This window comes from Canis lupus, chromosome 24 (genome assembly GCF_011100685.1).
Source record: "Canis lupus familiaris isolate Mischka breed German Shepherd chromosome 24, alternate assembly UU_Cfam_GSD_1.0, whole genome shotgun sequence".
Classification (NCBI taxonomy): domain Eukaryota; kingdom Metazoa; phylum Chordata; class Mammalia; order Carnivora; family Canidae; genus Canis; species Canis lupus.
This window is the reverse complement of record NC_049245.1, coordinates 7,980,672-7,994,239: the sequence shown is the minus strand read 5'-3', so window position 1 is coordinate 7,994,239 and position 13,568 is coordinate 7,980,672. Positions and strand designations below refer to the sequence as shown.

At 35.4% G+C, this 13,568-nt stretch overlaps 1 protein-coding gene across 4 annotated transcripts in view; it reads left to right on the top strand.

Moving 5' to 3' along the window:
* Positions 1-13,568, top strand: part of MACROD2 (mono-ADP ribosylhydrolase 2) — a 2,007,046-nt gene that overhangs the window by 1,140,884 nt on the left and 852,594 nt on the right. For all 4 annotated transcript variants that reach the window (XM_038571576.1, XM_038571577.1, XM_038571579.1 and 1 more), the window contains one exon: positions 1,277-1,398. In XM_038571576.1, the coding sequence (XP_038427504.1) occupies positions 1,277-1,398 (122 nt within the window). The remainder of the gene's footprint in view (positions 1-1,276; positions 1,399-13,568) is intronic.

Genomic DNA, 13,568 nt, shown 5'->3' with positions numbered 1-13,568 from the left:
ACTGGTGACATTTCTGCCTATTTTGATCACAAGATATCATCTTTAATATTATCTGGCAAGCGTTTAAATAGTGTTTCAGAGCTAAAAGTTGAAATCAACATTTTGAGTATTTTCTCACACATCAAATAATACACTCAATAGTTAGCAGGCAAACAAAGGTTTTACCCTTCATGACTTCTTTTCTGCTACTTAAATTTCCTATGCAAGTTAAGACTGTTTCATAGTCTCACTTTTGTGATATGTTCCTATCTTGTCATTGTTGTTGAAATGAAGTGGTACTATTTAGCCAAAGCAAATCATTTCACTTCATTATAATATTCCAATAATATTAGACCAAATTTGTCTTTCTAATCAAAGGTGACTAGTTTTTGTTACATCAATGAGATGGGCAAATAATGCAGATTAACAGATAAGACTGGAAAGCAGACGTTCTAAGGCATTCATTCAAGTAATTTGGATTATAATGTAGTTCTTTCTTATGATCCTTATTGACTTTAAAACTAAAACAGTGCTATTGCATTATGTTTCTAAATGCAAAAGTTTATGTGTGTGTCGGTATTAACAAAATATAACAATGACTGGTTTTATGTGCAAAGGAAAATCTGTGTTTTAAATATAGAGGCCGAAAGTATAGATTGCTTTTTGAAAGTTTTAATATAGTAAAAAATAGAAAGTAATTATTAGGGACTATTATCCTTAGCATATGTCATATATATGAGGATTGGTAGGTTGCACTTTTAAATTGGTAGAGATGTTTTAAAGTTATTCCTTTTAAGTTTATTACTGATTGTTATAAATTATCTTGGCACATTTTCAGAAATTTGTCCTTTTTTATTGTGTACAATGACTGAAACTCTTGCCTTATTTATAAGTAAAGTGATGTGAAGCATTGGTTTTTTTCCCATGTCAATTGAGAACGCTCATTTTCCAGGCAATTATTTCTCAGTTTATTTCCCACCAAGGATTTGTCTTTTGCCAGGGTGCCAATTATTCACATCTTGTATTATAATCTGTCTCACTTGGATCTGACCAATGATGAAATAACTTACTGGTAGGGGATGCCCTTTCACAATTATCACCTTCCTGGGCAACTGCCTGCTTTATGAGGCTGTGCTATATAAAATCTTTTACCAGGGAGGCATTTGCAACATCAGTAATTCTTAGCTTGCTTGTCTCTGGGCTCCAACACAAATACCTACAGTAAATAAAGCACCAATTATGTGAAAAGTGAAAAATACGTTGCTTATGCTATTTCTTCTTCCTTTTGCATGTGCAGATGTCATCCATACTGTAGGACCAATAGCCAGAGGCCATATTAATGGTTCCCACAAGGAAGACCTCGCAAATTGCTATAAATCATCTCTGAAGCTGATGAAAGAAAATAACATCCGATCAGTTGTAAGTACTTTTCTGTTTCTTATTTCTTATTCTTCCAGCCTCCGTATTTGGGAAAATGATCTTATTCAAAATAAGGGTAGAAAATCATTTCTAAAATTTGGAAAACTAAGGTTAAGATTCTCAGTAAGTGATGTGCTACTGATTATCATGACTCCATTCTTTTGTATGCCCTAAATATTTGCTTAATTGTTTGTGATGTTTTGGGATTTAAAACTTTAGACTCATACAAATGGAGCCATCCTGTTTACTTTCTGCCATCCATAGTACCATTAGATTTGAAGAAAGTGTACATGTGTTCATTTTAACTGAAAAGTTGCTGTCTTTTCAGTCTATTTGGTTCTTCTTAAACTAGTAGTCTGTGGCTGGGTATGTCACATCCCTTCTAAGTTTTATCAATTTAGACAGAGTTCAAAAAATGTGGATCTAATCTATTTCCTTACCAGTAGGCTGGGATGAAAGGAAGCCTTTGAGCTGGATTTGGGAGTATTTATTCACCTGCTTTTCCTTTGCAACATGTCCTATGTTTATTACATCTCAATTACACCAGGAAAATAAAAGTATGAGAAAAATGAGAGTGTAAATACCCAATAGTAAGTTAATTTGGACAGAATCCCTGGGATCTTTTCACAAGGATTATAACCTTGGTGAAATTGTGGGGCAGGAAAATACTTAAACCCTTGACTTCTTAGCAGGCTGAATGGATCAGCATTGCTTAGGAGGTCACAAAAGTGAAGGTTTTATTATTTGCATGAAGGAGCACTGAGAGTCAGACACATTTTGATAATCCTGCATAGTTGCTGGACTTTTCATGCATGATTATAATTTTGAAATGCCTTTTTCAAGATAGATTGGTGAGTTTCTTCAAAATAACAAAACTTTTTTTTGCAAGCTAATTATACAATCTTTTAAATCTCTGCATAATTATTAACAGAACAGAATATTTTATCTTACTCTTTGATTTTTAAAATTTTGTTCTTTAAAAAATGAATCAATAAGTAAGACCCTTCTGTCTTAGAAGAGAAAGCTGAAATTCAAAAAGAATGGAGCAAAGCAAACTGCTAAACCAGTGGGCTGATTTTGTTTTTTACTGCAAAATAAGGAAAATCAAAACAGGTGTGCACATTTAGGGAATAATTAAAATTTTGTCAATATGGCCTATTGATTAAAAAGGCAAGGGGATGAAGTGCTTGGAAAAATGGATATGTATAGAAGTTTCTAGCTTGGGAAATATAGACCTTGAGACCTGAAGAGAATTAGCTAATGAATTCACTGGCATCTCTAATGACTTCTTTTCTAAAGTCAATAGAAAGTAAGAAGATGCTAGCCCACTAGAAACAGTCTAAAAACAGCACCCATTCTTTTAATAGGAAAAAGAAATATCTCTAAAGATAATGATCTTAAAACAATCATATCTTTATTACACTACTTGCCACCGTTAGGTAAGGAGTGGGGGAATTATGGACTAAGTTTAGTTGACTTTTATCAGATGACCCGCAGATGGACAAAAACAATGCTCTAATCACCCTGGGATTGGAATTAGGTCTATCTAACTATTTTAGATGATTATTTTGAGGGGTTAATTACATCTTACTTGGTGCTAAGTTAGCAGGTGGTGCTAAACTAAAGTCACTTCAATATTAAAAAATAAAAATGGAGATGGAAAATATTTGCAAAACGTGAAGCAAAATGTCCAGATAATCACCACATACATACAGCATGGTGGAATGGAGTTTCTATCAAATGTCTTGTCTTTTATTCACACACAAAAAAATCTATTTGCCTGCCTGCCTTCCTTCCTACCTTCTTTCCTTCCTTTCCACTCTTTTTTCTTTTTCTTTTTCTTTTTTTTAAGATTTTGTTTATTTATTTATGAGAGATACAGAGAGAGAGAGAGGCAAAGACACAGGCAGAGGGAGAAGCAGGCTCCATACAGTGAGCCCGATATGGGACTCGATCCCGGGACTCCAGGATCACACCCTGGGCAGAAAGTGGGCGCTAAACCTCTGAACTATCCAGGGAGCCCTCTCTCTTTTTTCTTAAAGAAGGAAATGAGCTTTCTATTTTATATGGAATATCATGTTCTTGACCAGTGTCAAAAAAAAAATAATGCTAAAAAAATTATATTACTGATGTCATCAATTTCTCATTATGTAGGGAAAATGGAAAATTCTTAGAAATTGATTACAATTAGAAATATGTTTTAATGTATAGGCTTGTACTATATAGACTTATTACAATAGATGAGGAGATATGTTTGATATGAAAAGCCTGGCTATTAGGATGGAAAATAAACAATTTGAGCTCATTTATATACATATCACAGAAAATTTCTTATAAACCCTTTTATCAGAGCTGCTTAGTGTTTGGTTTACCAGTTGTCACTGTGTGACCATGGACAAGCCATGCCAATATTTTGTGGCCTCAGTTTCCACATACAAAGAATCAGTAAACTATTAGTATAATCTCAGATCCATCTAACTCAAGAGACTGTTATGGAGATCAGTCAAGATAATGGATTTAAGATAACTGGGATAATGTGATTCTCTATAAAAATATTTGGCAATATTATTTCAAGTATAAGTTATTTTCACTTTTTATGATTTGGCAAATTTAGGAGATTGAGATCGCTCTTGCTTTGACATCTATTCTGAAAGCCAGACTTCTAGTCATTTATCATGTCATCTCTTGATGTTGTTAAACCAGAAAGAAATTATTATCAAGAACTCAGTTAGTACATTTGTAATGACAAAACTCATCTATTTTCCTTCTCTGGTGTAAGGGAAAATGTGTTCTTCCTGCTTGTCCATTTATTCCCTGTGAATTTCCTTTGCTATTTACACAAAACACTTCACTTCTGGTCACCGGATATGTGGAGGTTTCTCTCCATACCTAGCAATTCTCTGGGACACCAGCTGGGTATTCTAAAATCCTAACATGATTTTGACACTATCTACTTGGAGATAGTGTCAGATACCCTAGGTTAAGTGCTCAGTCCCACAAGGTTACCTATCCTCCAACCCCCCTCCACACACACTTAAACCCTTCAGATGTCAGTAGTAAGCTTGGATTATCACTGATGTTTCTGAATCTACCAGCTATAGATCTATGGTCCAGTGACCTTAGTGTTCAATTAATTTGCTAGAGAGGCTCACAGAACTCAAGGATACACTTGCATTTACCAGTTTATTAAAGGATATGATAAAGGATATAGAAGACAATCCAGATAAAGAGGTATATAGGGCAGGGTCTGGGGTGGGAGTCCCAACCACAGGAGCTTCTGTCCCTATGGAGCTGTGGGGGGGGGTAAGGGGAGCTTTACCCTTCCAGTGTGGTTGTCTTTGCCAACTTGGAAGCTCTCTGAACCCTACACTTTTAGAATTTTATGGAGATTTCCTCTCATAGACATGATCAATCATTAACTCCAGTTTCTAGCCCCTCTCTGGGGGGTAAGGGGCAAGGCTGAAAATGTCAAGCTTCTAATCATTGCTTGGCCTTTCTAGTGAACACCCCCCCCTATAGGAGCTATCCAGGAGCCCACCAAGAGCTGCCTCATTAAAGCAAAAGATACCCCTAGTGCTCTTACCATTCAGAAATTTGCAAGGGTTTTAGGAACCCTATATAAGGGAAGGAGTCAAAGACAAGTATTTTATTAGAATAAGAAATCCTCCTAGGGTTCTTATTACTCAGGACATTTCAAAAGTTTTAGGAACTCTGTGTCAAGAACTGGGGACTGAGACCAATACATATTTTCTGTTATCTCATAATATATTTATTTAGTCAATTAAAATAAATGCATAGAATCTTAAGAGGAAAAAAAAAAAAAGGGCGCCTGGGTGGCTCAGTGGTTAAGAGTCTGCATTTGGCTTGGGGCCTAATCCCGGTATCCTGGGATCGAGTCCTGCATCGGGTTTCCTGCATGGAGCCTGCTTCTCCGTCTGCCTGTGTCTCTGCCTCTCTCTCTCTCTCTATGTCTCTCATGAATAAATGGATAGAATTTAAAAAAAAACACTATTATTAATATTTATAACTATTAATATTATCTTATTTATAATAATTAATAATATGATTGTTAGTATTACCAACTCATATTTGTATTGACAATACAGAGCACACCATAGACTTTTACTGCTCAGTAGATGCATTGAATTGAATTATACTAATTTTGTCACCACACTTAACTGTCTTAAATTTATAATCTAATCTCTAACTTTTCACAAATAGTCTTATATCATTATGGTTTCTCCAACTATGTGTCATTTTACAGCAAAGCTACAAAAATGGGTAAGGATTAACTAGTTAAGGTGGGGTAGTAGATATGTAGCAATATGGTAAATATGTAAGCAATATGATAAATGTTGTAATGGTCTGGACCAGCAATAAGGCTGTGCTACAACACAAACAACCTCAAAATCTCAGTGGCCTGCATTCAGAGACCCTGGCTTAAAACATTCCATCATCTCACAGTTGTGCTCTTTTGAATTGACAACCTGTTGAGCTGCTACAGAACAGAGACCTTGCAAACTAATGCATGAACTTTTTACTGTCTCAGTTTAGAAGTGACACACACCATTTCTGCTCCCATTTCATTGGCCAGAACTATTTGCATAGCCCTGCCTACCTGCAGAGGGACCAGGGAAATGTCCATAATAAATGAAATATTCGCTAGGTACCACTTTTCTACTTTTGGTTTAACTAAACCAAAAGCTTAGGGATCACAGCACAGAGGTCAGAGATTTCTGCTTTATTCTTATCTCTCCAAAGGAATTCATTTTTTTTTTCCGAAGGAACTCTTTAAAATTTTATTGGAGGTAAAACAAATAGTGTGATCATTTATTTATTCAAAAAATATTAATAAGATTTATCATGTACTAAGACTTTTTTTTATGGAAAGGGAGGGCCAGAAAGAGAGAGAAAGAGAGAGAATCTTAAGCAAGCTCCATGACCAGTGAGGAACCTGACACAGGGCTCAATCTCACGACCCTGAGATCATACCTGAGCTGAAATCAAGCCAGTTCCTTAACTTACTGAGCCACCCAGGCATCCCCTACCAAGATATTTTTAAGCATCTCCTAAGCCCTGGAAGATATAATAGTTGTCTTTAAATATATCATTTGTTTCCATCTCCCGCCTGTCCAGACAAATAAATAGACAAGATCATCATATCCATTGTATGATTTGAGAGCATTCTCTGATTCTCATCACAGATGTCTGAAATTCCATAATTAATGACTAATTTATGATGGTCAGGCATTGTCCTTTCTCTGCAATTTCCCTTTAAAATGCAAATACTCATGAGATCTGTAGAAAATTAATTTCCTAATACCCTAACATGAAGAAATTTATCAAATTACTTTTCACTTTGGCAGGATAAATTAGTAGAGGATGATAAAATTGCTTAGCACCTCAGCCTGAGGGAGGAGGGGAATTCGAAGGGGATCTGGATGAAGTTTGGGAGAAATAGAAAACACAGTGGGATACAAAGTTTACTTACCTCCCATTTTGCTAAGAAAAGATACTTTTTAAATAGAGAAGAAAAGTTATAGTTATACATAACTACCTAGAAATAAGGTAGTTATTTGGTTTTTGGATGTATTGTAGACAAAATTTTTCACTATCAAAAAAATAATACTCCTTTATTAATTTAAGATACAACATTCCCTTACATTTCTCTCCTCTGTCCATTCTTTTTGGTGGGGTGCCTTTTCAGTATATATCTACATGTTTACTTTAGGTTGTAAAAGGATAAAAGTAATCAATAAATTTAGTGGTTCATTTTACAGCGACACATCTCTTCTATGAATTATTAGCACAGCATTATTAATACTGATGAATGTTTAAATTTATGATTTCAATCATGATTCTTCTTCCTGTCTTATCGTAAAGAGTTTCAAATGAAAAATCTGACCAATCTTTCCTAGACCTAGAGCTTGTTTGTGCATGTACCTTATTTCTTCCAACCTACTTCAAATATAATTCACTTATTTTCCTCCAATCATGAATTCCCCTGGGGCAAAATTCAAATATATGCAGATTTACTTGTGTATACATTCTCTGAAATCTTGAGAATGTTGATTCCAGATAGGCAAAAAATGTAGGCACCATGGAGGAGATAATTAGGAAAAGAATGAACTAGAAATAGGAACAGGGAAAAAAATTGAAAGAAAAGTCAAAGAGGGCACAGATTTTCTCAGGAAAATCTTGGGAAAGAGAAAGTGGGTGTTGAAGAATGTACCCAGGTCTTGGAGACACAGTATTCTAATATGTGTGGCTTGAGAAATGAAGTCAGGCTGGTGAAATCAAACAACTGTATTATTTTGATTTCTGGGACAGTGCTGTGTCCTAAGAAAATTAAACAGGTATTGTGTGACTGGAAGAGGACTTCACATATACAGAATATTCATTTGAATGTATATTAACCTAAAACATACAAATGAAAGAGGTGAGTGTAGGGATGAAGACAGTGAGGAAAATATTCCTATTGCACAGGGACTGTTATTAATAACACTGATGTAAGAGACACTATAAAAGCATAAATATTATCTTATACTCATACTATCATTTCTCTTTATATACTATCATACTATCATTTGTTGTTTTTAAGTGAGCATGGAAATATTTTATAAGGATCTTTGTGAGTTTTTCTTGCTCTCTATTTCTTTCTTGCAATATGATCTTAAATTTCCTCAATGGCAAATTCATCAGCTTCACTTTTAGAAACCTAATCCAAGCCATTCAAAAAGGATCACAATGATTTCTGCCTTCAGCATCAGTTAAAAGGCATAGATTCATGTCTGTCAAAGATACTGGGTATTCAGGAAAACCCCTTTTAACTGACAAAACATAGTTTATCCAGTTTGGTGTTCTTTGAGGAAGAAAATATAATAAGAAAATAGTGTTAATATAAAAATAATCATAATCTGAATATAAACCAGATTTTATTTAGGTTAAAAATGATTTTCCCAATAAGTGTAACTACTAATTGATATATGAATTTGATAGTTTTATGTGATTATGGACAACTAAAGTTAAGTGTTTTCATAGTGTATACCACTGTGATTTCTACTTGAGTGTCATGCTAGATGATGTATTGAGTGGAAAAAAATGTAAATCTTTGCTGGTAGAAAGCACCCAATATCAATAGAGATCCCTCAAAAGCAGATGGTTTTCCCTCCATGAGTCATAGGTTTTGAGAAGTAATGATTTCCAATGGAAAAGACAATGGACCTACAATTTCAGTGCTTCCACTAAGCATTCCAGCAATAAGCAAATTTGGAATTCTGTATTTAATTGCTTCACTGCAGTGTAGGTTTTCTTTTTAAAGCATAGTCAAGTTAAAACTTATTTTCTTATACAAGTTCCCTTCTGAGAGGGTTGCCATGACAATGAGTTCTCAGCCTGAAATTTTTAAATGCTGGTTTTATTTCATTATCTGAGTTTCCATTACAGACCACATCAATCAATGCAGTCCCTTCTTCAAGAAGACTTCTGCAGCATTAAAAAGATGACCTTTTAATTTGTTACCTCTGCTCCCCTGCCTAACATGGTACCATCATTTCCTAGCCAGCTCTTCATCTCAAAGCACCCTCTTCTGCAGAGCCATGGCGTGATCTTCTTTCCTCTTCTCTTTTTAAGCAACATCTAGTCTTGGTTCTCAGCTATCTCATTTATAAAGGATAATGCTAAGTCTTTGTGTCTTTCCTAGCGGAGGTTCTAACAGCTGTGTAACTAATGATACTATTAATAAATAACAAGAACAAAAGCATTTTTGCATTTGTACTTCGCTTTATAGTTTACAACAGTGTGTTCCTATACATCATCTCATTTGTTATTCAAATTGTCCAGCTAGCTCCCTGTGTTTCTTTGATTTAGCCAAAGAGGGGAGAAAAAGGCTAAATCAGGACTTTTTCTTTCCTCTTTCTTCTCTATGCTTGCCTTTTATAAGATATTCTAATTGGGTATAGGGGTACAAAATCTCAAATAATACTCTCATCAGGTCATTATTACTGGCAATAACAAGCGACCAAAGGTGGACAGCAAAGATGAGAAGGAAGGAGAGCATGGAATGATGATAAATTCACAAACCATGCCTGGAAAACTTGTAGTCATACACCTGAACTCAATCCATGCCTTCTGGTCAGAGACATGCTTAAATTAGATCATTTAGTCAGGAAATATAGTAATAAGAACAGCTAATATTTTTGAACCATCAGTTTGTGCCAGGCATTGTGTTTTACTCATTTAGTCTCTGAACAATCTGAGTTGGAGTGTTATTTCTCCCACTTTACAGATGAGGAATATGAGCCAGAAGGATCATAAGTAAATTGCTCAAGGTCTTACCTCTAACAAAAAGTAGAAGTGGGATTTAAATTCGGAAATTCTAAATTCAGTGCCTTTTCCCCTTTCCTCTGCTATTTTATGTCTTTTATTTGTATGTATGAATGTATTTATTATTATTGAAACTCAAGGCTCTCCAAAGTACTACCTTGTAAGGAGCTTTTAGTGAGGGTGATTTGAAACAATCAAAATGATTGTGGGGTGACTCAGGGGTGCTACTGGTATTTTGTGGGCAGGACTAGAGATGCTACAACATGTGGGCTGACTAGGGATACACTAAGAATCTGTTCCTTATCCTGCACAATGTTTTATGCATTGTTTTGCTCAACAGTCATATAAATAAAACCTATTTATAAACAACAGGGTACATTAAAAACAGACCTTTTGCTTTCAACATATTAGTGAACCACCATGAAAATTAAGGAAAGTTAGTACTTAGTGTGCTCAGCATTTTGCCAAGAGTGCCTGAGGAAATCATGCCATTGGTGGCCGCACCACTTATGGTAGTTGGCAACATAGTGCACTTGTGTGAGTCTGCATTTGCAGATGTTCCCTTCATTAGTATTTCCATGTAAGAAAGCAACTATCTGACTACTTCCTTTCTTGCTGTTTAATTCACTGTGTATGACATTAGGCAATATGTAGTCATGCCTGAATATATACATGTTGAAAACAGAACTTGACGTTGTCACTTTCCTTTTATATCTCTTTCATATTACCCCTGTGGCATTATATTGATTTTAAAAAATTGATGTAGTGTCTTGATTTGGGTTCCCCTGAAAGAGACCCTGAAACAAGGGTTTGTGTACAAGTACTTTATTTAGGAGGTTAGGACAGAGAGTACTGACAGAGGAATGGGGAAGTGAGAGATGGAAGGGAAGGCAGCCAAGAGTCAGCTTATAAGCAAGTTACCACTGTGGACAGCAGAAGCTCACTCCTGCCATGGAGCACTGAACAAGTCCCCTCTAGGGAATGGGGGAAGCTGGGCCATTTATCTTTCACTTCCACCTGTGGCTATTTGAGGACTGCTCCTAGAGGATTAACTCCCCAGCCCTTCTTGCCTGCTCCTTGGCCAGGCTGAGAGAATACCCTGAGGTAGAATCCCATAAAGGGATTTGCTGGAGAATGTTGTGGGTGGGCAGGTACTGGAACTCTGAGTTCTGGGAGGATGTGGGTGGGCCACTGGCACCTTCTGCTTAATGTATGTAGGTAAGTAGTACTATTTATAGATGTCATTTCAGCATACTCAAGAGGGCTTTTCAAAATATTTATTATATAATAAGGAATATTGGCTCTGACTGAATGAGAACGCTTAGGTTAAGTTAAACTGATTTTCCAGTAGGGCAATATGCTAAACACACATTGTCCAGAGATTTTTATTCTTGAACTCAGGCATCCAAATCCTCTGCTTCTGTAAGTATAGTGTGATATAGAGGTTTACAAGCATGGTAATTAATGTGACTAGTGTTGTAACCTATGGAATGAACAGACTTATTGAAAATGAAATTAATTCTTAGGTAGTAAAGAAATAGTATCACAATATTGTGTCACCTTGGTTGAATTTTTTTCTCAACATCTCCACAACACTAAGTTTTGATTCATCATGCAAACAGCAGAAAAGTTGGCTGCCTAAGATCAGATGTATGTAAAATTGTTCATCAGTTAGAAGATATGATACATATTGAGGGTAAACAATTTGATTAGGTAGCTATATTTGATTTTTTTTTCCAATATAAGGATTTTTCCAAATCATGTTTTTTGGGGGAATACATTATCTTCCATTTTCTTTAAAAATCTTACAGGGGTGCCTGGGTCGCTCAGTTGGTCATGCATCTGACTCTTGATTTAGGCTCAGGTCATGATCTCAGTGTCCAGGGTCATAAAATGGAGTTCCTCCTTGGGCTCTGCACTCAGCAGAGTCTGCTTGTCCCTCTCCCTCCTCCTCTGCTCCTCTCTCTGTTCATGCATGCATCTTTTCATGCATGTATTCTCTCTCCTTCTCTCTCTCTTTCTTAAATAAATTAAGAGTTGTTGTTTTTTTTTTTTTTAAAGTTAGAATATGCCTATGATCAGTTCTTTCTGTATGGGAATCTGAATCTTTTTGCTTCATCTTTTATAGTCTGAAAAATTATTTTTAGTCACTTGTGCATTCTGCAGATGTAAATCTACTAGCAAAGACCAAGGAAAGTATATTTAGAGTGAAAATATAAAACATCTCAATTTACCCAGATTTGTTCACTTAATTATTTTCTTTTTATCAGACTAGGGGACATTCCCAGGAAAATCATTACTGGTTTCTACAACAGTATCTTCCAGAGGAGATACTAGCCCAGCACACTGTCAAAGAAAGTATATTACGGTGAAATTTGTATAGAAACTGTAAACAGATTTGCAATGCAAACGTTCATCTTGAGTGTTTTATTTTTCCCTGACCTGAGTAGCAGTTATTAGATCACTGTATCATGAGGAAAATAGTCAATTCAAAACATAGACCATAGAGTCCTGAGCCTGCCATTAGATTTGAACAACCGGGTAATTTTGGCATATATCTAGGGGGTTAATAGTCTAGAGCAAAGGCAGCAGCTTTAAACTGTCTATTTTTTCTTGCAAATGTTCAGATATGTTTTTCAGAAGAGCAATTTCAATGTATAGAATCAAAGCTATTCTTAGGCTGTTAAACTGAGAGACTAAAAGAGCAAAACAAATAAAACCAATACCACTTTTAAAATAAAAATAAACCTGTCAGTATCAAGAAAGCTTTCTAGACTTGTTTATATACTATTCAGTAGAAATATAAAGAGGATTTTTTTTTCATGGAAAATGTGTTACAGATTGAGTCAAAGACACACCCTAGCTATCTTTGTTTTGAATACTTACACACTTCTGAAAAGTGTAGAAGATGAAATGTTTGCTTAGTAGGTGTCTCATGGAAAGACTATAGTGTTTTAGTTATAACCATGGCTTAAGTATAGCAGTATATTAACCACCTAGATCTTTGTCCCTGTGAGCTGAATAACTTTAGGGCAATCTTTCTATCTCTTCTGAACCCATTGTTTGGGAAATGTCCTTGCTGCGACTCAAATGCTTAAAAATAACAGAAAAATGCATAGAAATAAAAATATAACAGACAATGATAAATAATGATAGTAGGTTCATCCTAATATTTTCATGAAGCTAAAATGTGACAATACTCATAATAAGGTTCTTTAGTGGTAATTTGTCCAACAAATATGTATTGAGCAACCATTATGGTCTAGTCACTGTTCCAAGTACTTGGAATATATTGATGCTTGTGGAGCTTACATTCTACTGGAGTAATTTTTATCAGAACTAGTAGTAAGATTAGTACTATTGTTATTAAATGGTTTGACAACATTTCTAGATGCTGTGGATTTTATTATTTTTACATCCCTGGGAAATTATCTCACCATTATTGTATTTTTACCTTATTTCTTTGATTCTTGAATTTTAGAAAAGCTAAGAAAGTAATAGAGCAATGTATAGCTTCAGCAAATGGCAGTTCTATGAAATGGCAATAACGTAACTCTTGGGTAATATGCATCCATAAAGATGATTATGTGAGTAGTCCTGTAAGGACAGCAAGGAATCACAAAAGCAATTTTTAAAATTATTTAAAAATTTTTCAAGTGCTCCTAATTTTATTTTTTAAAAGATTTTATTTAGTTATTTGACAGAGAGACAGAAAGAGCACAAGTGGGAACAGAAGGAGAGGGAGAAGCAGGCTCCCCACCGAGCAGCAGAGAGCCCAACTTGGGGCTGGATCCCAGAACTCTGAGATCATAACCTGAGCAAAAAGTAGATGGGCAACCAAATGA